The sequence below is a fragment of the Cherax quadricarinatus genome, chromosome 38 (genome assembly GCF_038502225.1).
Source record: "Cherax quadricarinatus isolate ZL_2023a chromosome 38, ASM3850222v1, whole genome shotgun sequence".
Classification (NCBI taxonomy): domain Eukaryota; kingdom Metazoa; phylum Arthropoda; class Malacostraca; order Decapoda; family Parastacidae; genus Cherax; species Cherax quadricarinatus.
The window spans coordinates 15,391,773-15,417,659 of record NC_091329.1 but is presented as its reverse complement, the minus strand read 5'-3'; the positions used below and the strand labels follow the sequence as shown (position 1 = coordinate 15,417,659).

The following is a 25,887-nucleotide window of genomic DNA, read 5'->3' as shown; positions in this document are numbered from 1 at the left end:
GAGTACCAACCACCTGTGTTGTACTGAGTACCAACCACCTGTGATGTACTGAGTACCAACCACCTGTGTTGTACTGAGTACCAACCACCTGTGATGTACTGAGTACCAACCACCTGTGTTGTACTTTTATTTACATTCTAGGAAGATCAACTCGACTCATTCTGAGCTGTCACACTTCAGTAACGTCTGAAAGAGAAGCATGTTAAATGTTCTGTACTCTGGCAGGATTGCTGGGCTTGTCCTTCTCATAAATATGAGAAGGTTGCAGGGGTCGATTCACAGCTCCTGGGCCCGCCTCTTCACTGGTCGCCACTAGGTCCACTCTCCCTGCTCCATGAGCCTTATCGTACCTCATCTTAAAGCTATGTATGGATAACACCTCCACTACTTCACTCTCCAGATTGTTATACTTCCTGATAACTCTAAGGCTGAAGAAATACTTCCTAACATCCCTCTGTTATTTTATTGTATTTTTCGACGATTTAGAGCCGTTGAAGCATTTTCTGACATTTTTAGCAAAAATACGTAAATTATCACACTGTTAATTGAAACTTCTGCTACAGTTGTATTTGATGGGAAAAATAAGCCGGATCATAACATTTTTCAAGTAGCATATATGCATATTCTAATTAAAAAAAATTGAGGTTTGTCGGGGAATGATAGAAGCCGCACTGAATGTTCAAAATATTTCTCATATTTTTTATAAATGACATGAAAATTTGTTTGTGTGTGAGAGAGAGTGAGACACACACAAGTCTCACCCTGCAGTGTATATACCTACACAGTTTTATCCCCTGCAGTGTATATGTTGACACAGTTGTCTCTGCTTGCAGTGTGTGGCATGGTTCGGTGCTATAGCGTTGACCTCCCTGCCAGGACGACTGGTGGCAGCTACGCTGGAGTCGTACCCTGCCGGGAGTGCCGCCAGGGAGATGCAGGAGGTACTGGAGGGAGGAGCCGCCAGGGTGGAGTGTGGGGCACCCACATCAGTGCCAGAAGCTGTCATCTCTTTCTACAAGGATGGTGTCCTTCTTAACGCAACTGCCATCTCAGGTACGGCCGTGCACCCTTCAAGTGGTAGTGTGACTTGACGTTCAGGAGGTAGTGTGACTTGACGTTCAGGAGGTAGTGTGACTTGACGCTCAGGAGGTAGTGTGACTTGACTCTTCAGAAGGTAGTATGACTTGACTCTCAGGAGGTAGTGTGACTTGACGTTCAGGAGGTAGTGTGACTTGACGTTCAGGAGGTAGAGTGACTTGACGTTCAGGAGGTAGAGTGACTTGACGTTCAGGAGGTAGTGTGACTTGACGTTCAGGAGGTAGTGTGACTTGACGTTCAGGAGGTAGTGTGACTTGACGTTCAGGAGGTAGTGTGACTTGACGTTCAGGAGGTAGTGTGACTTGACTCTTCAGAAGGTAGTATGACTTGACTCTCAGGAGGTAGTGTGACTTGACGTTCAGGAGGTAGTGTGACTTGACGTTCAGGAGGTAGAGTGACTTGACGTTCAGGAGGTAGAGTGACTTGACTCTCAGGAGGTAGTGTGACTTGACGTTCAGGAGGTAGTGTGACTTGACGTTCAGGAGGTAGTGTGACTTGACGTTCAGGAGGTAGTGTGACTTGACTCTTCAGAAGGTAGTATGACTTGACTCTTCAGAAGGTAGTGTGACTTGACTCTTCAGAAGGTAGTGTGACTTGACTCTTCAGAAGGTAGTGTGACTTGACTCTCAGGAGGTAGTGTGACTTGACTCTTCAGAAGGTAGTGTGACTTGACTCTTCAGAAGGTAGTGTGATCTGACCTTGCAGAAGGTAGTGTGACCTGACCTTGCAGAAGGTAGTGTGACCTGACCTTGCAGAAGGTAGTGTGACCTGACCTTGCAGAAGGTAGTGTGACCTGACCTTGCAGAAGGTAGCGTGACCTGACCTTGCAGAAGGTAGTGTGACCTGACCTTGCAGAAGGTAGTGTGACCTGACCTTGCAGAAGGTAGTGTGACTTGACTCTACAGAAGGTAGTGTGACCTGACCTTGCATAAGGTAGTGTGACCTGACCTTGCAGAAGGTAGTGTGACTTGACTCTTCAGAAGGTAGTGTGACTTGACTCTTCAGAAGGTAGTGTGACCTAACCTTGCAGAAGGTAGTGTGACCTGACCTTGCAGAAGGTAGTGTGACCTAACCTTGCAGAAGGTAGTGTGACCTGACCTTGCAGAAGGTAGTGTGACCTAACCTTGCAGAAGGTAGTGTGACCTGACCTTGCAGAAGGTAGTGTGACCTGGCGTTTGATCCAAGGCATTGGCGCTCTCCTCTCTTTCCTTGGATTTACAAATATTATTTCATAATTATGTATCATCTCTAATTCACGTCTATAATATTATAAGACATGAAGGTGAGACATAGACATGAAGGTGAGACATAGTCATGAAGGTGAGACACAGACATGAAAGTTAGACATAGACATGAAGGCGACACATAGTCATGGATGTGCGACATAGTCATGAAGGTGAGACATAGTCATGGAAGTGAGACATAGCCATGAAGGTGAGACATAGTCATGAAGGTGAGACATAGTCATGAAGGTGAGACATAGTCATGAAGGTGAGACATAGTCATGGAGGTGAGACATAGTCATGGAGGTGAGACATAGTCATGGAGTTGAGACATAGTCATGGAGGTGAGACATAGTCATGAAGGTGAGACATAGTCATGGAAGTGAGACATAGCCATGAAGGTGAGACATAGTCATGAAGGTGAGACATAGTCATGGAGTTGAGACATAGTCATGGAAGTGAGACATAGCCATGAAGGTGAGACATAGTCATGAAGGTGAGACAGTCATGGAGTTGAGACATAGTCATGGAGTTGAGACATAGTCATGGAGGTGAGACATAGTCATGGAGTTGAGACATAGTCATGGAGGTGAGACATAGTCATGGAGGTGAGACATAGTCATGGAGGTGAGACATAGTCATGGAGGTGAGACATAGTCATGGAAGTGAGACATAGTCATGGAGTTGAGACATAGTCATGGAGGTGAGACATAGTCATGAAGGTGAGACATAGTCATGGAAGTGAGACATAGTCATGGAGGTGAGACATAGTCATGGAAGTGAGACATAGTCATGGAAGTGAGACATAGTCATGGAAGTGAGACATAGTCATGGAAGTGAGACATAGTCATGGAGGTGAGACATAGTCATGGAGGTGAGACATAGTCATGGAGGTGAGACATAGTAATGGAGGTGAGACATAGTCATGGAAGTGAGACATAGTCATGGAAGTGAGACATAGTCATGGAAGTGAGACATAGTCATGGAGGTGAGACATAGTCATGGAAGTGAGACATAGTCATGGAAGTGAGACATAGTCATGGAGGTGAGACATAGTCATGGAGGTGAGACATAGTCATGGAAGTGAGACATAGTCATGGAGGTGAGACATAGTCATGAAGGTGAGACATAGTTATGAAGGTGAGACATAGTCATGGAGGTGAGACATAGTCATGGAGGTGAGACATAGTCATGGAGGTGAGACATAGTCATGGAGGTGAGACATAGTCATAGAGGTGAGACATAGTCATAGAGGTGAAACATAGACATAAAGGTGAGACACAGACATAAAAGTGAGACAGACATGGAGGTGAGACATAGTCATGGAAGTGAGACATAGTCATGGAGGTGAGACATAGTCATGGAGGTGAGACATAGTCATGAAGGTGAGACAGTCATGAAGGTGAGACATTGTCATGGAGGTGAGACATAGTCATGGAGGCGAGACATAGTCATGAAGGTGAGACATAGTCATGGAGGTGAGACATAGTCATGGAGGTGAGACATAGTCATGGAAGTGAGACATAGTCATGGAGGTGAGACATAGTCATGAAGGTGAGACATAGTCATGGAGGTGAGACATAGTCATGGAAGTGAGACATAGTTATGGAGGTGAGACATAGTCATGGAGGTGAGACATAGTCATAAAGGTGAGACATAGTCATGAAGGTGAGACATAGTCATGAAGGTGAGACATAGTCATGGAGGTGAGACATAGTTATGGAGGTGAGACATAGTTATGGAGGTGAGACATAGTCATGAAGGTGAGACATAGTCATGGAGGTGAGACATAGTCATGGAAGTGAGACATAGTTATGGAGGTGAGACATAGTCATGAAGGTGAGACATAGTCATGAAGGTGAGACATAGTCATGAAGGTGAGACATAGTCATGAAGGTGAGACATAGTCATGAAGGTGAGACATAGTCATGGTGGTGAGACATAGTCATGGAGGTGAGACATAGTCATGGAGGTGAGACATAGTCATGGAGGTGAGACATAGTCATGAAGGTGAGACATAGTCATGGAAGTGAGACATAGTCATGGAGGTGAGACATAGACATGAAGGTGAGACATAGTCATGAAGGTGAGACATAGTCATGGAGGTGAGACATAGTCATGAAAGTGAGACATAGTCATGGAGGTGAGACATAGTCATGGAGGTGAGACATCATTTACGATCATACCATGGCTTATGTTGCTAATAAATGTCTTTCCATTATGTGGTCCCCCGTGGTGGTGGTCACAGGGTACCGCCTCACCCCCCACGGTGACCTGCTGGTGCACGGGGTGGGTGCGTGGGCGGCCGGAGAGTACACCTGCAGCGCCCACAACCACGTGCTGCGGCAGAGCGCCGCCCCCGCCGCCCACACTGTGGTGAGGGTGGTGGCCAGGACCCAGCTCACACCTGCCTCACCCCCGCAGTTCGTCACCCTCAGAACCATCTATACCGCTCACACAGGTGGGTGAAGGTGTTGTGTGTGTGGGTGTGGATGTCGCAGTAGTGGACCTGGTGGTTCGGGTGGGGGCGCAGGCTGCGCTGCGCTGTGGTACAGACCTCCAGGGAAGAGCCAGTCAGTAACCAGCACGAGCCTCCGGCCATACCAGTAACCAAGTCGCCATCTCCTCCCCGACCCTCTTTTGTAATTCCTTTCCACGCCAAGAACACTTCGGAGGCTTCCAAGTGTACCATCAGAGGCACTATGGGCTACTACTATTACGCTTCTTGTGAAACCCTCTTGTGGAATCCTATTGTGGAACCCTATTGTGAAAACTCTCTTCTGGAACCCTCTTGTGGAGCCCTCTTGTGAAACCCTCTCGTGGAGCCCTCTTGTGGAGCCCTCTCGTGGAGCCCTCTTGTGAAACCCTCTCGTGGAGCCCTCTTGTGGAACCCTCTCGTGGAGCCCTCTTTTGGAACCCTCTCGTGGAGCCCTCTTGTGGAGCACTCATCGATATTTGTCTACATATATTAGATGAATCTTAAACATTGCTGTATTCTATTAAATCTTAAGAACTGTTGTTGAAACACCAGGTGAAGGTGAAGACCAGGACTGATCACCCGGGGCTGCCTACATTCTAATTTTGTCTAGAGCATGAATATTTCTTAGACTAGATGGAAGGAAGATGGATATGTCAACTAGTGTAACAAACACTGTTACTAATAGTACCATTGCTTCTAATAGCAGCACTGCTCCACACCTTCACTCTGACTGACCTCCTCGCTGAAAGTACCACCTTCAGCTGGGACTCCTGGATTTTCTGACGGAAAGTAATCTACACCAAGGCTAACATACATTTTGTACCTGCACTTTTAACTTCACTAACATAAATAATCACACCGCAGTGCTGTGTGCCCCAAGTGAATATACGGCTTGTTTGTAATATATAATATTCCTAATACTACCATTACTTCTAATAATGCTACCACTACTACTATCACTACTCCTTATACTACCACTGCTGCTAAGACTGTCCATGCTTATATTGTAACTACTCCTTATGCTACCACTACTGCTAAGACTATTACTACTTACGCTACCACCACTACTAAAGCTATCAGTGCTCCTTATGCTACCACTACTACTAAGATTATCACTACTCTGTATGCAACCATTATTATTATTACTACTCCTTATACTAGGACTAGTATACTACTTTTGTTTCCACTACTACTACTCATCCATGGATGATTCAAGGTCAACCAGTCGTCCTGGGATAGTTCCTGAACTAACGCTGGTGTTTCGTTAACCACAGCCACTCCTCCTGGCTGTGGCTAAGTGTATACACCCTTCAGAGAAACACATAATTATATATTTACACACACACACACACACACACACACACACACACACACACACACACACAAGGCTAGTCCCAGAGCTCAGGGGAATGTCGTACGAGGAAAGGTTGAGGGAAATCGGACTGACGACACTGGAGGACAGAAGGGTCAGGGGAGACATGATAACGACATACAAGATAATGCGGGGAATAGACAAGGTGGACAGAGATAGGATGTTCCAGAGAGGGGACACAGAAACAAGGGGTCACAACTGGAAGCTGAAGACTCAGACGAGTCACAGGGACGTTAGGAAGTATTTCTTCAGTCATAGAGTCGTCAGGAAGTGGAATAGCCTAGCAAGTGAAGTAGTGGAGGCAGGAACCATACATAGTTTTAAGAAGAGGTATGACAAAGCTCAGGAAGCAGAGAGGGAGAGGACCTAGTAGCGATCAGTGAAGAGGCGGGGCCAGGAGCTGAGTCTTGACCCCTGCAACCACAATTAGGTGAGTACAATTAGGAGAGTACACACACACACACACACACACACACACACACACACACACACATATTGGAGTATGCGGCACCAGTTTGGAACCCACACCTAGCCAAGCGCGCTAAAGGAATAACAGGAAAAGTCGGTCGATGGATCTATAATTTCCTCACTAACAGAACACAGAGAGTAGTCGTCAACAGAGTAAAGTCCGAGGCAGCTACGGTGAAAAGCTCTGTTCCACAAGGCACAGTACTAGCTCCCATCTTGTTCCTCATCCTCATATCCGACATAGACAGGGATGTCAGCCACAGCACCGTGTCTTCCTTTGCAGATGACACCCGAATCTGCATGACAGTGTCTTCCATTGCAGACACTGCAAGGCTCCAGGCGGACATCAACCAAATCTTTCAGTGGGCTGCAGAAAACAATATGAAGTTCAACGATGAGAAATTTCAATTACTCAGATATGGTAAACATGAGGAAATTAAATCTTCATCAGAGTACAAAACAAATTCTGGCCACAAAATAGAGCGAAACACCAACGTCAAAGACCTGGGAGTGATTATGTCGGAGGATCTCACCTTCAAGGACCATAACATTGTATCAATCGCATCTGCTAGAAAAATGACAGGATGGATAATGAGAACCTTCAAAACTAGGGAGGCCAAGCCCATGATGACACTCTTCAGGTCACTTGTTCTATCTAGGCTGGAATATTGCTGCACTCTAACAGCACCTTTCAAGGCAGGTGAAATTGCCGACCTAGAAAATGTACAGAGAACTTTCACGGCGCGCATAACGGAGATAAAACACCTCAATTACTGGGAGCGCTTGAGGTTTCTAAACCTGTATTCCCTGGAACGCAGGAGGGAGAGATACATGATTATATACACCTGGAAAATCCTAGAGGGACTAGTACCGAACTTGCACACGAAAATCACTCACTACGAAAGCAAAAGACTTGGCAGACGATGCACCATCCCCCCAATGAAAAGCAGGGGTGTCACTAGCACGTTAAGAGACCATACAATAAGTGTCAGGGGCCCGAGACTGTTCAACTGCCTCCCAGCACACATAAGGGGGATTACCAACAGACCCCTGGCAGTCTTCAAGCTGGCACTGGACAAGCACCTAAAGTCAGTTCCTGATCAGCCGGGCTGTGGCTCGTACGTTGGTTTGCGTGCAGCCAGCAGCAACAGCCTGGTTGATCAGGCGCTGATCCACCAGGAGGCCTGGTCACAGACCGGGCCGCGGGGGCGTTGACCCCCGAAACTCTCTCCAGGTAAACTCCAGGTAAGAGAAAGTCCAAAGGTTTGCAACAAGACTAGTCCCAGAGCTATGAGGTATGTCCTACGAGGAGAGGTTAAGGAAAATCAACCTGACGACACTGGAGGACAGGAGAGGTAGGGGGGACATGATAACGACATACAAAATACTGAGAGGAATTGAGAAGGTGGACAAAGACAGGATGTTCCAGAGATGGGACACAGCAACAAGGGGACACAGTTGGAAGTTGAAGACACAGATGAATCACAGGGATGTTAGGAAGTATTTCTTCAGCCACAGAGTAGTCAGGAAGCGGAATAGTTTGGGAAGCGATGTAGTGGAGGCAGGATCCATACATAGCTTAAAGCAGAGGTATGATAAAGCTCACGGTTCAGTGAGAGTGACCTAGTAGCGACCAGTGAAGAGGCGGGAGCCAAGAGCTTGGACTCGACCCCTGCAACCTCAACTAGGTGAGTACACACACACACACACACTTCGGTTTATATACACAGATGGCAACCACTTTACTGCTTACTAGTTGAGAGTACAGACCTTCCTCTAAGGTGCACTCAGTGTATATACACACATGCACACCTCCCAGTACGTATATACGCACATGCACACCTCCCAGTACGTATACACACACATGCACACCTCCCAGTACGCATATATACACATGCACACCTCTCAGTACGTATATACATACACGCACACCTCCCAGTATGTATATACACACATGCCCACCTCCGAGCACGTATATTTACACATGCCCACCTGCGAGTACGTATATTTACACATGCCCACCTCCGAGTACGTATATATACACATGTCCACCTCCGAGTACGTATATACATGCTCATCTCCCAATACGTATATACACTGTGCCTGATAATCACGTTTGTAGTTTTTATTAACGCAAATTATCAGATGAGCTACCATATACTAATCTTCAGCGTGGACGTTTAAAAAAAATGTATATTTTGAACCTGTATAAAATAGCATCTAGATTATAGAGAGTGTCAATATAGACGGTTAGTTATCCCCGAGGTTGACGTGGATTCTATACTATGAATGTATTCTTTATAATACACTACTTATTATGGGCAGTAGTGGCTGATTTGTGATACAAAATTATTATGTACCTTCTTAAACACGTTCTTAGCTTCGTAAACTATTGAAGAAATTGGCCAAAACCTGGTTGAAAATACCATGATGGTGTTCATGGTTCAGCTGCTGTGGGTTAATGTATTGATTCTTGTGTTGATTAGTGTCTGGATGCCTGAGCATGGTCTGAAGGTCTGAGCAGTGTGTGAAGGTCTGAACAGTGTGCGAAGGCTTGTGGGATGTTGATACCAACAGCCTGGTTGAGCAGTCACTCAGTGAGAAGTCTGGCCTTACAACACAAGTAAACACAAGGCATAGATCAGCGAACATTTGGATAAGAAAACGATAAATAAGAGTGTGAAGGAAGAGTGATGAAGAAGAATGTGAGGGAAGAGTGATGAAGGTATGAATAGGTCCCTGGCTTAAGGACCTACAACTACTAGGTCTGAACTGGTCTCTCCCTGTCTTGAGGAACAGCCCGAGGTCTGAACTGGTCCCAGAGGACCTACAGACCAGGCAGGCAGTCATACAGATGATGTTGCAATTTTTGCCTATACAAGAAGGTCATTAATCTTGACACGAAGACCAGCGCAGGTACTGTGAGGAGGTTTAACGACGTGCTTTACATTCATGTCGTTAATGTTTAACGACATGTATTAACGAGTTTCATACCGCCACAAAAAAAAAGGTAAATGACTGTCCATATGTCTTGGGTGTATTTGAAACTTCTGCAAAGTTCTTTTTTTTATTATTCCAGAGGTTCTTTAAGGATTGGAGACGATGTTTTAGGATTCTGGATTTTCTGGATTCCAAAGGTTATTTTAACATTACAGATGTTTTAGGATTCCAGTTTTTTTTTTTTTGATTGCAGATGTTTTAGGATTACATAGGTTCTTTTAGGGTTGCAAGGAGGGAGTGGCAGTATCGGAGTATCCAAGGATGACGTTCTTGCCTATCACAATTATAAGATCACTGACAAAACTATTGAGGCTACGACTGGAAAACAACACCGTAGCTCGGTTGGTAGCGCGCACTACTCACACAATGAGTGTCCGTGGTTCGATTCCCCGGTACGTTGGGTGTGTTTCCTTACACCTGCTGCCCCTGTTCACCTAGCAGTAAGTAGGTACCTTGGTGTTAGTCGACTGTTGTGGGTTGCATCCTGGGGAGTGGCTTGAATGAGCTGAGGTAGGATAACAGCTGTTAGCCTGTATAATTGATTTGTGTACAGTAGTTTATACGCATTTTACAAAGGCTTTTGACATATGCTCTTGTGGAGTAAAAGCTCATTAAATAAGGCTAATAGTATAGCGGGAAATGTAAAAGAAATGGATATTAAAATTTGTAAACAACAGATTCCAGAGAATGGTATTAAGCAGAGTCGGTCCAGTCTCAGCAAGACAAGAAGTTCAGTAGCCTAAGGCTACTGGTGCTATCACCATTGCTCTTTCTTATCCAAGTAGCAGACAGACCACAGTTTAGTATCGTTTTTAAGCATGATGCCAAAATCAGTACGAGATTTACCTCGGTAGATTTTTCTAATCTACGAACAGACTGGATTGGACTTAATCTGTGATCTGTTATTTACAGTTTTTAATTAATACCCATTTCTCCTACCTTTCCCGCTACACTTATTGACCTCATTTTATGAGTCATTAACTCCATGATCGCATTTGTCAAAAGCTTTTGCAAAAGGTGTGTAGTATACATCAGAGTGCTGTTCTCTATTCGAAGTCTTCGTAGTTTTGTTACAGCGATCCAATAGTTGGGATTGGCAAGATCTTCCTGCTCTAAAGTCATGGTGATGTGATTGTGCTTCTCCTTAGAGTCAGGTAACCGATGGCTTCTGGAATGAGGACAAGTTGGTGATGGTGAAAGATAATGGCAGATCGAGTGACGAGGATTTTTTTTTTTTTTTTTTTTTATTTAAACTGCTTATTTTTGGAAAGAATAAAGAACTCAAAAACTGAGCACAGTTTGCAGAACGCAGGCAGATATCATTGAATTTTAGAAACAGGTAAAGGACTTAGGGATAATGTCAGATGACCTGGTACTGGGAGAACACAGTAAAGGCCAGGGAAATAGCAGGGTGGATTATGAGAACTTTCAAAGCAAGAGAAGCAAAGCTTAAATATTGTTCTGTGCTGACAGTAACTTTCAAGGCAGGACAGTACATATACTGCCCACATTAATTCAACAAAACAGGTAAACTGTTGGGGACGCCTCGAAACTCTTGGGGTGTTCTCTCTGGAACGGAGAAGAGGAATACCTGATAATACATATTGGAAGACCTGGTCCTAATTTTCACGCTGATGTTACAGCTTACTGTAAGGGAAGATATGGGAGAAAGTGAAGAACAACCCCAGTGAAGAGCATGTGAAGCACCGTGGGTTGATTAGCAACGGTCTCACCTCACACACTTAGTGTCCTTGGTTCGATCTCCGATACGGGTGGAAACGTTGGACGCGTTTCCTAACACCTGTCCCTGCTCACCTAGCAGTAAGTAGGAACCTGGGTGTTAGTCGACTAGTATGGGTCACATCCTGAGGGGATAAGATTGAAGGACCCCAATGGAAATAAGACAGACAGTCTTCGATGACGCACTAACTCTCTTGGGTTACTGCAGGCACGAACATAAAAGTTTTCAAGAAGAAACCCCCTCAAGGAAGGTTCCTTGATGTTGGTGAGGGGCTCTTGATTTAGGGAATTGGATCTGTGCTCCAGTTCCCCGAATTAAGCCTGAATGCCTTCCACATCCCCCCCCCCCTAGGCGCTGTATAATCCTCCGGGTTTAGCGCTTCCCCTTGATTATAATAATAATAATAATTCAAGAATAAACTGGGCGGCTTCCTGATAAAAGTACCGGGTTATATTGGTTACCTGTGCCTGAGGAGCACTGCCACAGGCCGGACTGCTCCTCTCTGCACCTTCTCATGAGGAAGAACGCAGGTTAGTAACCCAGGAAGGTTAATTACCCAGTATATCCTAAGAAAGTCAAGCAGTATGGCATACGTATTTCCGTTGGGGTCTGTTTTTTTCAGGTTCTCCCCCAGGATGCGACCCATAAGAGTCGAGTAACTCCTGGGTTATGTAGCGTGTAACTACCAGTCTGCCATCTCTCTACTAGTGTGTAGACAAAGACACGAACTGCGGAACAAACTTTGAGACAGTGTTTCGTTCCGTGTACAGATTATCAAACTGATAAAGCTCTACACAAGTAACCCGCACTTAGGAGACCGAAACTTATGACAATGTTTCGGTCGGACTTGGACTATTAACTAGTGACTTGTTAATGGTCCAAGTCGGTCCGAAACGTCGTCATAAGTTTCAGTCCTCTAAGAGCAGGTTATCTGTGTATTTTTTATTCTTGATAAAGCTCTACACAGAGCGAAACGTCCCAACGAAAACTTACTCTCTTTTTGTCTTCAGTCTTGTCAACGATACTCCATTTAATCCATTTCTATCCTTCCTCAGCTCCTCGTTGACCCTTCCAACTAATGTCCCAGCTTTATCACACCAGTGCTTCACTAATTGATGATCTTGTACCTGCCGTCTGTTCCGCCTAATGACCTGAATTTATTGTACCAGTCCTGACTAACCCACCTCTGCACCGGCATATCTCTTCTCTCAGTCTATCACACAGCACCTGAAAGGTTTTGTTAAATTTAAAGCCAGTTGACCACACGAGGGTTATTAAATTTTCATATCACCTGTACATCACTACTAGTCGAGTATACTTATGTCTGTAAAAGAGGAATTATTGTAAACTCTCAAGAGTCATTATAGGCTGAGAGATGTACACCCAGAGGTGATATGTCGTGTGTGTGGACGTTGTAGTGAGGCAGGTGGCCCGCTTCACTGATAACCTTTGGTGGCGTTGGTGTCACTGTTGATGCTGTTATATGCTCCAGCCATATCACACACCCTTCTTCCCTCCCTTCTACCTTCCTTCCTCTCTCTCCCCCCTTAACCCCCTCACCGTCAATCATGCTCGACAAGTGATTCGCCTCAGCGCTTAGTATTCGTTGGAATGAACCCAAGATAAGTGGTAATAAACAACTGTCTGTGAATGAACAGAAAAATAAACGGGGACTCGAACCGTAGTCCACATGGGTAGTAAGCCCAACGCTGCAACCATTCAGCTACGAGGGTCCTAGTATGATTGTTTTATAACCAACACTTTTGTTATTTGATTGTATTAGTTTATTATGCACACCATACCCATCCTGTGGGCGGTAGTCACCCCATACCCATCCTGTGGGCGGTAGTCACACCATACCCATCCTGTGGGCGGTAGTCACACCATACCCATCCGGTGGGCGGTAGTCACCCCATACCCATCCTGTGGTCGGTAGTCACACCATACCCATCCTGTGGTCGGTAGTCACACCATACCCATCCTGTGGTCGGTAGTCACACCATACCCATCCTGTGGGCGGTAGTCACACCATACCCATCCTGTGGGCGGTAGTCACCCCATACCCATCCTGTGGGCGGTAGTCACACCATACCCATCCTGTGGTCGGTAGTCACACCATACCCATCCTGTGGGCGGTAGTCACACCATACCCATCCTGTGGGCGGTAGTCACACCATACCCATCCTGTGGGCGGTAGTCACACCATACCCATCCTGTGGGCGGTAGTCACACCATATCCATCCTGTGGGCGGTAGTCACACCATATCCATCCTGTGGGCGGTAGTCACACCATACCCATCCTGTGGGCGGTAGTCACACCATACCCATCCTGTGGGCGGTAGTCACACCATACCCATCCTGTGGGCGGTAGTCACACCATACCCATCCTGTGGGCGGTAGTCACACCATACCCATCCTGTGGGCGGTAGTCACACCATACTCATCCTGTGGGCGGTAGTCACACCATACCCATCCTGTGGACGGTAGTCAAAAGATTACAGAAGTACATAATGGGTCCAGGGACTGGACCCCAAAGTTTTGATAGCTGAACAAGATACAAAGGTAATGAATTCGCAGGTTACAAAGATGATGAATCGTGTAAGTAAGTTTACATACTTACTTAGGAATCTTAAATTTTCTAACATAATGTAAAGAGTAATAATAGTTAGATTATTATTATAATCACAGGGAAGGGCTAAACCCGTAGGATTATACAGCGCATGTGGGGGGACGGAAGGTATTCAGGCTCAATTCAGGGAACCGGAGCACAGATCCAATTCCCTAGATCAAGAGCCCCTCACCAGCGTCAAGGAACCTCCCATGAGGGGAGTTAGGTTAGAGGCTGCCACAGTGACAAGCTGTTTCCAAGGCACAGTACTCTATTACAACCCAGGAATCCAAAGGCCTGTTATCCTGGGTGTAAAGGGAGCAAAATAAACACAGCAGAAAAAACTTTTGACTAATATTATCCTTCACCAAGTAAGAACAGAAGTATGTACACTATATACACTATGTACAGCAATAGGCATTAGTGCACTTCACAGGTGTGTGGTACCCACAACACCTCTGCGATTGCCAAAGCCATCTTCTCATTGGCTGGAACCTGGGTACTGATTGAACGATGGGGCCCCGTCATCAACCCTTAGCATCTGGTTCGCTGGTTGGGGGAGATAGCCTTTCAATGAGGGTGTGTACTGTGTACATGCTCCGAATAAAGGTTACGTACTCTTGCATGCCACATACTCTCTCATCCTCTTCATCTTCATAAGCAGATATAAACCAAGTCTTCCAGTGGGCCACAGAAAATATGATGTTCAATGGAAGCAGGTCATGCCCATAGGTTAGGCAAGCTTGCCTAACCTAAAGGCATGACATGCTTCACCTTACCAATCTTCAGTATATAAGCGCTGTCTCTGCGCATGTGCTGTACTATTATCAAGATTGATGGTCTAAACACATCATTCCAGGCTGAAGGAATGATCACTTCAAACTCTTTTTTATCTTTCACTTTTCTTCCATGTACTGGACTGATGAAGCCACTGACTGACGATATGTTTCCGGAATAAAGATACCCAAATGTTGCACAAGTGTCTCATTTATCAACTTCTCAGTTTTGAAACCATTTATACAACATGCAGTTTATATCCACTTTACTTATTCCTGTTTTCCATTTGTACTCTTTAATCATATCTCCCCGAAGTCTACAGCTTTCGAAAGAATGCAAGGTCAGTGTATTCATCATCTTTTCTTAAGAAAAGTTTCTAATACATATATAGAATTAACTTCGTCATCTTTGTCTCTCAATTTTCCACTGCATTTATGTCGATATTCCCCTCAAGGGAGGTTCCATGACGCTGGTGAGGGGCTCTTGATCTAGGGAATTGGATCTTTCCTCCGGTTCCCTGAATTGAGCCTGAATACCTTCCCCCCCACGCGCTGTATAATCCTACGGGTTTAGCGCTCCCCATGATTATAATAATTATGTCCATAATGTAATATGGAGACCAGAACTGAGCAGCATAATCTAAATAAGGCATTATCAAAGATACATAAAGTTGAAGTCTAATCTTAGGACTTCAGTAATTTATAATTCTTGATATGAAGACAAAAATTCTATTCAATTAACTTTATTGCAATTATGCACTGTTGTCTTGGCTTTAAATTTCTGCTAACTAGAGCTAGATCTTTTCTCATTCACTTTGACTAAGATCAACATTGTTTAGCTTATAAGTGTCATAGGAAAGGTTTCTGGTGTGGCTAATATTTCCCAGAATAACAGTTTGCACAAGAAATAACTATTTTTTGTGGGGTATTGATAGCTTGCTTGTATTTTAAAATATATAATAGGGGCTGAGTGACCAGTAGATAAACTCAATATTTACCATTTTTTCTTTAATCATGTATTGTTCAGTGTTTTTTGTTATATAATTCCAATCTGCTATTGACTCTATTTCTGGGGAGAATGACCTTGAAAAGGAGAGTATCTTGCTACTGTTGAAGGGTTTCTGAGCCAAGGAATTGGAGCTGCCCCTCTTTTCCTTGGACCACAAGGCACAGTACTTGCTCCCATCCTGTTTCTCATCCTCATATCTGACATAGAGATGTAAGCCATAGCTCCGTGTCTTCCTTTGCGGATGACACCCGAATTGCTATGACAGTGTCCTCCATCGAAGACACTGCAGACTCCAAGTGGACATCAACCAAATCTTTAAATAGGCTGCAGAAAATAATATGAAGTTCAATGAAGGGAAATTTCAACTGCTCAGATATAAAAAACTTGAGAAAATTAAAATTGTATCAGGGTATAAAACAAATTATAACCGCATCATAGAGCAAAAAACTGAAGTGAAGAACCTGGGAGTGATACTGTCAGAGGATCTCACCTTCAAAGACCGTAACAATGTATCTACCTCAGACTTGGACCTGCCTTGCATGGGCCAGTAGGCCTGCTGCAGTGTTCCTTCTTTCTTATGTTCTTATGTTCATCTGCTAGAAAAATGATAGGATGGATTATGAGAACCTTCAAAACTAGGGATGCCAAGCCCATGATGATTCTCCTCAAATCACTTGTTTTCTCTAGGCTGGAATACTGCTGTACACTAACTGCCCCCTTCAAGGCAGGTGAAATTGCTGACCTGGAGAATGTACAGAGATCTTTCATGGCACACATACGGTAAAGGACCTAAATTACTGGGAATGGTTGAAGTCCCTTGATTTGTATTCCCTGGAATACAGGCAAGAAAGATACACGATAATATACACTTGGAAAATCTTAGAGGGATTAGTACCAAACTTGCACATGAAAAATCACTCCCTGCAAAAGCAAAAGACTTGGCAGGAGATGCAACATTCTCCTAATGAAAAGCAGGGGCACCACGAATACACTAAGACACAACACAAGTGTCAGCTGCCTTCTAGAATACATAAGGGGGATTAACAATAGACCCCTGGCTGTCTTCAAGAAGGCACTGGACAGGCACCTAAGGTCAGTACCTGATCAGCCGGGTTGTGGTTCGTATGTCAGTTTATGTGTGGCCAGCAGTAACAGTCTGGTTGTTTAGACCCTGATCCACCATGAGGCCTGGTCTCAGACCAGACCGTGGGGACATTGAGCCCCAAAAGTGTTCAGAAATATAATTGTATTACAGTAAACATGTAAGGATATGCAAAATATTGTTACCTTAAAATAAAGTATGTTGTTAGCTGAAAGGTGCTGTTGGTTTTCAGGTTCCAATGTGACTTTGCTGTGCTTGGCCAATGGTCATCCAAAACCAACACTGCAATGGTCAAGGTATGGAGGGAGGCTGCCATTGAGGAGCATACAACAGGAAGATGGTTCATTGCTCATCACCCAGCTGGCAGCACAAGATGAGGGCACATACCTGTGTCGTGCATACAATGGTCTCGGTACAGAGATCTTGCTGGATGTACCACTAGAGGTACTAGGTATGTCACAATTCATTACACAGTAATTTTTCTGTCTTATTTAGCTGTAATGACCTTTTTGCCATTCTTTTCACCAATGTCTTGAATGGAATGAATTGTTGATTCTCTAACATAAAATGCATGCACCATCTCCAGAACCCACTCAATACCCTCTAGACTATCAATTGTTTAGTTTTGTTTTTTTTTACAAACAGGCTTAATTTCACTCTTAATATTCTTATTGTCACCTTCAGCATGTTAGGTAAAAGGACACATGTGCAATTAATGTGACTTTTTACTGTGGCAACATTTCAGGAGCTTTGTCAAGCTGTTACAACTTTACAAAGCCATAACATTGCCAAAATAAAATGTCACATTAGTTGCATGTGTGTCTTTTACCTAACATATTGTCAGTAATTCTACCTTTATCACTTTCAGCATGAAGAGTACTATTTCTTTTGGGTGACAGGCATAATATCCAGAAAAAAGGCAGGGTGATAATAAAATAAAAAATTGTCTGAAAATCATGGTACAGCCTGGTCACAGACCGGGCCATGGGGACGTTGACCCCTGAAACCCTCTCCATGTACAGTAAGTATGGTATGGAAAACATTGAGAAGTGCAACTGGTAGCATGGGTGGCTACTTACATCAAGAAGAGACAATTAGGTAGTTTTCCTTGGGCATAGGGAAGAAATATTCCACCATGCAACAGTGATATTTTGCACATGACTCTTGGTCTTGGTAACAAAATATAAATCACGAGATTTTGATAAAATGATTTGTGGTTGTGTAAATTATGAGAGTACGTATACTGTACATGGAAGACAATGTGAGGGACCGGTGTCCAATGTACACACTACCATAACAATGTATGGGAGTAAGAGATATGGTAAGAAGTGTACATAAACCCAATGAAAAGCAGGAGCACCATGGGCTCAGTGTAAGAACACTGTGTCAGCTTCTCTGGTCCAAGACTATTCAACCTGCTACCAACAGATATCAAATATTGCTGAAACAAGCATAGAAATTTCCAAGAAGAAAAAACTGGATTACTATACCTCTATATTACTATACCTAGGTTGAACTGCAAAGGTAGAAAATCTCTCGAAGCTGGTCACATGTATATTCACATATTTTGTACAGATTCACAGACACACAATCGATATTGTAATGATGTAGTTCCTGATTTTCTTGTCATCATACATGTCCATGAAACAAAAAGAAAAGGATGACAATCCTGCCAGAATGCAAACCATTAAAAGACTTTTGTCACACACTCACAGGAGAGAACAGTAGTACTTCCCTAGGTAGTTACTCTTACCAATCATTTTGTTCATAAATGTAACATTTTATAAGTTGCTGCAAACTTTTTAACCAGCAAGGCTGGTTTGAAACCATTTGCAGGAGCTTATAACCAGCATGACTGGTTTGAAACACTTTGCATGAGCTTATAAGTTTTGTTCCTACAGTCAGCTTGACCAGGCAGTCGACTAGAGGGCCTTGTCAGAGACTGGAACATAGGGGCAGTGATCCTTGTACAGCCCATCCAATTGTTGTAGCACTCATGAGAATATGAGTTCTCTAAGGTAGTACAATATTCCCTGCACTGCCAGATATGAACTGCCTGTTTTTTTATTATGTGAAGTGAGTTAATTATGCCTAAATATAACCTAAAGAAGCCTAACCTAATTGAGACTAATAAATCTGTTTTAAATTTCCATGGTATGTTAGATTGAGCAGAAATGCATAAAAGGCAATTCATAGCAAATTATGCACTTATATTGGAGAAGTGGTTGCTCTGTAACTATTACCAAATATGTATACACTTGGTAGACAGGCATATGCTAACACTATAGAAATTTATATACAGCAGAATTTTTAAAGTGACTAAGGCAACCCAGGTGTACATAACGTTTGTTTGAAGTAATTATGAAGGAAAAATGATAAATAAAATTTGTTTTTGTATTTTATTTTATAACTCAGTATAAAAAGAGCAGTTGTAGCCATATACATTACTATACTATATTAATTTGTAATCATGCAATACTGTACTAAGCAGTAATGTATTCCTATGAAATTAAATACATTAGTTTGATTACTTGCTAATACAGCATCTCCTTACTTAGCAATGTACTCATTTACCGATGCCTCAGACTTTTAACGGTCTCTCTGACCAGTGTGCATGCCTAAATAATGTATATTAGAGCTGATTTCCTCTACGTATTCTGTTTATTACAATATGCAGTACACTACTGTATAAACATTAAAAAATATACCAGAAATGTTATAAATGATGCAAAGGTAACATTAAAACAATATTAAAGATAGATGATACAAACCCACTACCATTATAGTATGTTCCTTACTTAGTGACGAATTTGTCTACCGACGTGGTCTTAGGAATGGAACTCCATTGTTAAGTGAGGAGAAATTCCAATAATCATATGCCTGATTCTTTATTTTATAGCCAAAGGCTTCATTGAGTTTACAATATGTGATGGGATTGATTGCAGAGGCTCCAAGCATAACTTTGGCACCAGAGTCTCAAGATGTGGAAGAAGGTAAAAGCGTCACTTTGGCATGTACAGCAATGGGTTACCCACACCCCAAGATCATGTGGGTCTTCAATGGAGGATTAGTAAGGAATGATGGCAACATCTTAATAACAGGTAATTGTCAAATTTCTTGCCACTGCTTTGAGTAAACAATATAGAGTGTACACTATTGTATTTCATATTATAAGGATGTTAATGTGTACAGGTGAATAAGTTTTACTTTAATTATACAGTCATTATCAGTATGCTCACATAGTATGTGTGCCATTCGATGCTACATACAGCAGGCATGTGTGAGTGTGTTAGATAAAAGTGAATGGAGACATAATTTTTGGGACCTGACAAGCTGTTGGAGTGTGTGCAAGGTAATTTTTTTGAAAGGATTCAGGGAAATCGGTTAGCTGGACTTGAATCCTAGAAGTGAGAAGTACATTGTCTGCACCCTAAAGGAGGGGTTTAAGATAGTTGCTGTTTAGAGGGACACTTAAACTTCCGTATCTGTGCTCCTCTGGCGAGACAGTGATAATGTGAATGGTAGTGAAAGTGTATCTTTTTCAGGTCACCCTGCCTTGGTGGGAGACAGCCAGTGTATATATATAAATATATACTATATTTTTTTAGCACACTGGCCGTCTTCCAATGAGGCAGGGTGACCCGAGAAAAGAAACACTTTCACCATCTTTCACACTACATCTGATGCCTTCAAAATCAGAGCCCAAATTAGCAAAAAATAGAAGAGGGAAACACTACTGGAGCACTCAGGTGGCTTATAACTAGTGAGGATACCATCTCTCTTAAGGATGTCATTACAACACAAGCTCTGAAAGACAAACATCCACCCAGAGCTCCCAGTACCAACTTTCACATCCCTGACAGTGCAGTAGGTGAAGAACATTTAACCCTACAGGATGCTGATGTGTATAAATTTATCATATCATTCCCACAGGACTCAGCAGGGGATTTCACGAGTTTAAGGCCACAGCATTTAAAATAAATGCTCAGTCCAGCACTCGGGGATGTTTTAGAGAGGTTGCTGTCTGAACTCACCAAATTTTCCAGTGTGTGCCTGGCTGGCAATGTCCTGGAGGCCATTAGGCCACTCTTCTTCGGTGTATCACTATGTGCCCTCTGGAAAAAGAATGGAGGAATAATGCCCATTGCAGTTGGCAAGCAATGGGGAAAAACCTTAGGGGGTCATACAGTGCTAGAGATGGGAAGAGTTAGGAGTAATCAGGTTTAACCAGAGGAAGGGGAAAGGGCAGCTTCAATTCCTTGGATCAAAAATCCTTCACCAGCATGAAGGTATTCCCCTTGAAGGATCCTCTTGCTATAACTATCCTAAATTTCATTATTTAATTGAAAGACAACATATCTACGCAAATAATTTATAACAAAATTCATGAAGTTCTAATCCAGCCACAGTAATCAGATTTATACTGTATTTTATATTTTATTTACAGAAAATGGTTTGACCATTGGGGTCGTGGAAAAAGAGCATGCAGGGATCTTCCAGTGTTTTGCTCATAACCCAGAAGGCACTGTACAGAGTGTAGCTGTGATCAGTGTAGTGCCTAAGACTGTCACTGTTGATCCACGAGCTACCCTCCACAATGGTATGATTAATACAGCACTTTTCTAAGAGAAGGTCTATAGTGTATAAAAACCATATGCTTACACAGTGTGTAAATAAGAGGTCAGGCAGGTATGGCATCATAATTTGGCTAACCTATGAATTCCAATGATAAATTTAAAAAATTTGTCATGTTCATGAAAGTGTAAATTCTTCGTTTGTATCTAGACTCATCGAGATAAAAAATTTGTTACATTATGAAAGTGTGAATTCTTCGTTTGTATCTAGAATCATCAAGACCAAGACCTCTCTGTTGGTTCTGATTTTTCATGCAGACTCTGTGATACAGATATTTATATTTGTTGTACATGTATATAATTTAAACATTACTTAGGGAAGAATTTGTGCAAGTTAGAGAGGGAGGATTACGATGTAGTATCAGATGTTGATACAACCGTATCTATTCAGCTGATATGTCATTGCTGGTCAGTTGTTCCAAGTCTATATCTACATCAAGATTAGTGACAGACTGTCAGTAATTAAATGCACGTACCTGTGTTTGTGGGGTTGATTCCAGCTCACTTCTCTGTATCATCAGTGTCAGTTTTGGTGCTTCATAAAATTAGGCATCTCTTTGGTGACTTTCTCCTGTAGCCTTGAGGTAGGAAGTACAATGCCTGCTCTTTGAAGGAGGGGTTCAAGATATTGGCTCTTTGGAGTGATCTGAACTGTTGTATCTGAGAACCTCTGCAGAGACAGTGATTGTGTATGAATGATGGCAAAGTGTCGAATGATGGTGAAAGTGTTTCCTTTTTTTGGGCATCATGCTTCAGTGGGAGATGGCTGACATGTTAAAAAAAAATGTATATATGTAGTGCACTTCAGTACAGTGGTCCCTCGTTTTTCGTAATTAATCCGTTCCTGGAGCTGTTACTGTTTACCTGGAGTTTACCTGGAGAGAGTTCCGGGGGTCAACGCCCCCGCGGCCCGGTCTGTGACCAGGCCTCCTGGTGGATCAGAGCCTGATCAACCAGGCTGTTGCTGCTGGCTGCACGCAAACCAACGTACGAGCCACAGCCCGGCTGATCAGGAACCGACTTTAGGTGCTTGTCCAGTGCCAGCTTGAAATTTACGATTTGCGAATCAATTTTCCCCATAAGAAATAATGTAAATACAATTAATCCGTTCCTGACACCCAGAAGTATTAAAACAAAAAAATTTTTTACATGAAATATACATATAGTACATAAACAATACAATGGGAAATGGTGAATGAAACATTAACAGCATAACACTTACCTTTATTGGAGATTCTTCTTAGTGTATGGGGGACTGGAGGAGGAGAGAGATTGGATTGTTTACAGTTTGGAAGAGGAATCCCCTTGCAGCAACACCTCAGGTACCAATTGCTTCTTTGGGGTTGCTTCTCTTCTCTGTTTCTTAATGCCACTAGGACCACCTTGAGAGTCACTCTAGTCCTGTCTCGCAAAGTAACTGTGGAGAGAGCTCTGTTTCTGGCGTCTCTTTAACACTTCCTGAAAATGGCCCAAGACTTTGTCACTGTACATATTTCTCACCTTCTTTACCACAGGCTTGGCACTAGGAGCTTTCTTTGGAGCCATGGTAGCTTATTTAGTAATTGCAAGCACTAAAATGAGTGGAATATTATGAAATATTTTGTAGGAGCACTTGAGGGGACCTTCACTCACTGGTAAACAATGCCAGACTGGCTGGGTAGGAAGGCCGCCCCGGCTCACACCATGCGTATGCGTCCCGGACGAACTACTATTCGCGAGTCAACCTATGAAAAGCGAGTCCATATTTATACAAAAATACCCCTATGATTGGCGAAATTCACGATTGCTGAGAACTACGAAAAGTGAGGGACCACTGTATATGTATTACAGTAGTATATATATTTTTAGTACACTGGCTGTCTCCCACCGAGGTAAGGTGACCCAAAAAAGAAACACTTTCACCATCATTCACACTATCATTGTCTTAACAGAGGCATGCAGCTTGATTGCTAGCACATTCAGCTCACACATTGAGGTCCATGGTTCAATCCCCAATATGGGTGGAAACATTCGGACGTGTTTCTTTAAGACACTGTCCCTGTTCACCTATCAGTAAAATGGGTACCTGGATGTTAGTTGACTGGTGTGGTTCACATCCCAGGGATCAAATTTACCTAATTTTCCCAAAATGCTCTGCATAACAAGGGGCTTTCTATACAGTAGTATATCATCAATGTCAGCTAGGCTTGTAAACGTTGTATATTTACTTGTAGAAAAAAGATTATTATTATTATTATTATTATTATTATTATTATTATTATTATTATTATTATTATTATTATTATTATTATTATTATTATGTTCCTCCAAACAGCAAATATCCCTACCCCTCCTTTAGAGTGAAGGCATTGTATACAGGCAGGCCCCGCTTACACAAGAAGTTAGGTTCCTGGCTGCTGCTGTAAAGCGAAAATCACTGTCAAGTGAAATGTAGCCTTTTTTCACTTTCAGATGTATGTAAAAACCAGATAACATGTTTACACTATCATGGTGGCCTGGTGGCTAGAGCTCCCGCTTCACACACGGAGGGCCCGGGTTCGATTCCCGGCGGGTGGAAACATTTCGACACGTTTCCTTACACCTGTTGTCCTGACTTAAGAAATCGTAATGACACGATTGCAAATAAACCATACCCCTGGCCGGGATTGAACCCGCGGTCATAGAGTCTCAAAACTCCAGCCCGTCGCGTTAGCCACTAGACCAGCTAGCCACAATAAGATTCATCCAACTAGGTATATTTCTACACCATAGGAAAGTTAGCACAGGCACCTCTGTGACCACAAATGCAAGTTTTTACAGACGAATCTCCAGCTAGCGTGGCCGTGACGAACTCTAGCTCAAGTCCCTTCACTGCCGTCAACGGGCTGGAGTTTTGAGACTCTATGACCGCGGGTTCAATCCCGGCCGGGGGTATGGTTTATTTGCAATCGTGTCATTACGATTTCTTAAGTCATGTTGACGGCAGTGAAGGGACTTGAGCTAGAGTTCGTCACGGCCACGCTAGCTGGAGATTCGTCTGTAAAAACTTGCATTTGTGGTCACAGAGGTGCCTGTGCTAACTTTCCTATGGTGTAGAAATATACCTAGTTGGATGAATCTTATTGTGGCTAGCTGGTCTAGTGGCTAACGCGACGGGCTGGAGTTTTGAGACTCTATGACCGCGGGTTCAATACCGGCCGGGGGTATGGTTTACCTGTTGTCCTTTTCACCTAGCAGCAAATAGGTACCTGGGTGTTAGTCGACTGGTGTGGGTCGCATCCTGGGGGACAAGATTAAGGACCCCAATGGAAATAAGTTAGACAGTCCTCGATGACGCACTGACTTGCTTGGGTTATCCTGGGTGGCTAACCCTCCGGGGTTAAAAATCCGAACAAAATCTTATCTTATCTCTCTTATCTCTTATATTAAGTGAGCAGTAGAGTTAGGCTTATACCATACACACATTACACATTACTTACTATAAAATATTTTTGTTCTTAGCTTATAGTGAGTGGTGAATCTATTTATTGTAGGAAGTCTGAATAAATGGAGAATGGGTATAATTGAAAATTGCTGCATTAGCACAACACCATAAAGCAAAGTGCTGTAAAACAGGGACCACCTGCTTTGATTTATGATGTTTTGCTAATGCAGTGGTTTTCAGTTATACCCATTCTTCACATATTACAATAAATATATTAACCACTCATTATAATCTAAGGACAAAAATATTTTAAGGTGTGTATTGTGTGTACTGTATATACATTTTTTAGGCCTAACTCTGTTGCTCATTTAATATGTGATAGTGTAAACATGTTATCAGGCTTTTATATGCATTTGAAAGTCATAAAAGGCTAAATGTCACTTTACAGCGATTTTCACTTTGCAGCAGTAGCCTGGAACCTAACCTGCTGTATAAGTGGGGCTCTCCTGTATATTAAAGTGTGCACAAGCCCACATTCTGTAATGCTTTCCACATATTGTACAGTTATGGGAAGTACAGTGCCTGCACTCTGAAGGAGGGGTGTTAATGTTGTGTGGCCCGGTGGCCTGGTGGCTAAAGCTCCCGCTTCACACACGGAGGGCCTGGGTTCGATTCCCGGCGGGTGGAAACATTTCGGCACGTTTCCTTACACCTGTTGTCCTGTTCACCTAGCAGCAAATAGGTACCTGGGTGTTAGTCGACTGGTGTGAGTCGCATCCTGGGGGACAAGATTGAGGACCCCAATGGAAATAAGTTAGACAGTCCTCGATGACGCACTGACTTTCTTGGGTTATCCTGGGTGGCTAACCCTCCGGGGTTAAAAATCCGAACGAAATCTTATCTCTCTCTCTCTTCTCTTAATGTTGCAGTTTAAAAACTGTAGTGTAAAGCACCCTTCTGGCAAGACAGTGATG

The 25,887-nt window shown here is 43.2% G+C and overlaps 1 protein-coding gene across 1 annotated transcript in view; it reads left to right on the top strand.

Moving 5' to 3' along the window:
* The window catches only part of LOC128693022 (interference hedgehog), a 208,879-nt gene that overhangs the window by 164,987 nt on the left and 18,005 nt on the right, over positions 1-25,887 (top strand). Inside the window, exons 4-8 of the mRNA XM_053782486.2 lie at positions 834-1,053; positions 4,570-4,782; positions 17,109-17,327; positions 19,822-19,977; positions 21,324-21,476. Coding sequence (XP_053638461.2) covers positions 834-1,053; positions 4,570-4,782; positions 17,109-17,327; positions 19,822-19,977; positions 21,324-21,476 — 961 coding nt within the window. The remainder of the gene's footprint in view (positions 1-833; positions 1,054-4,569; positions 4,783-17,108; positions 17,328-19,821; positions 19,978-21,323; positions 21,477-25,887) is intronic.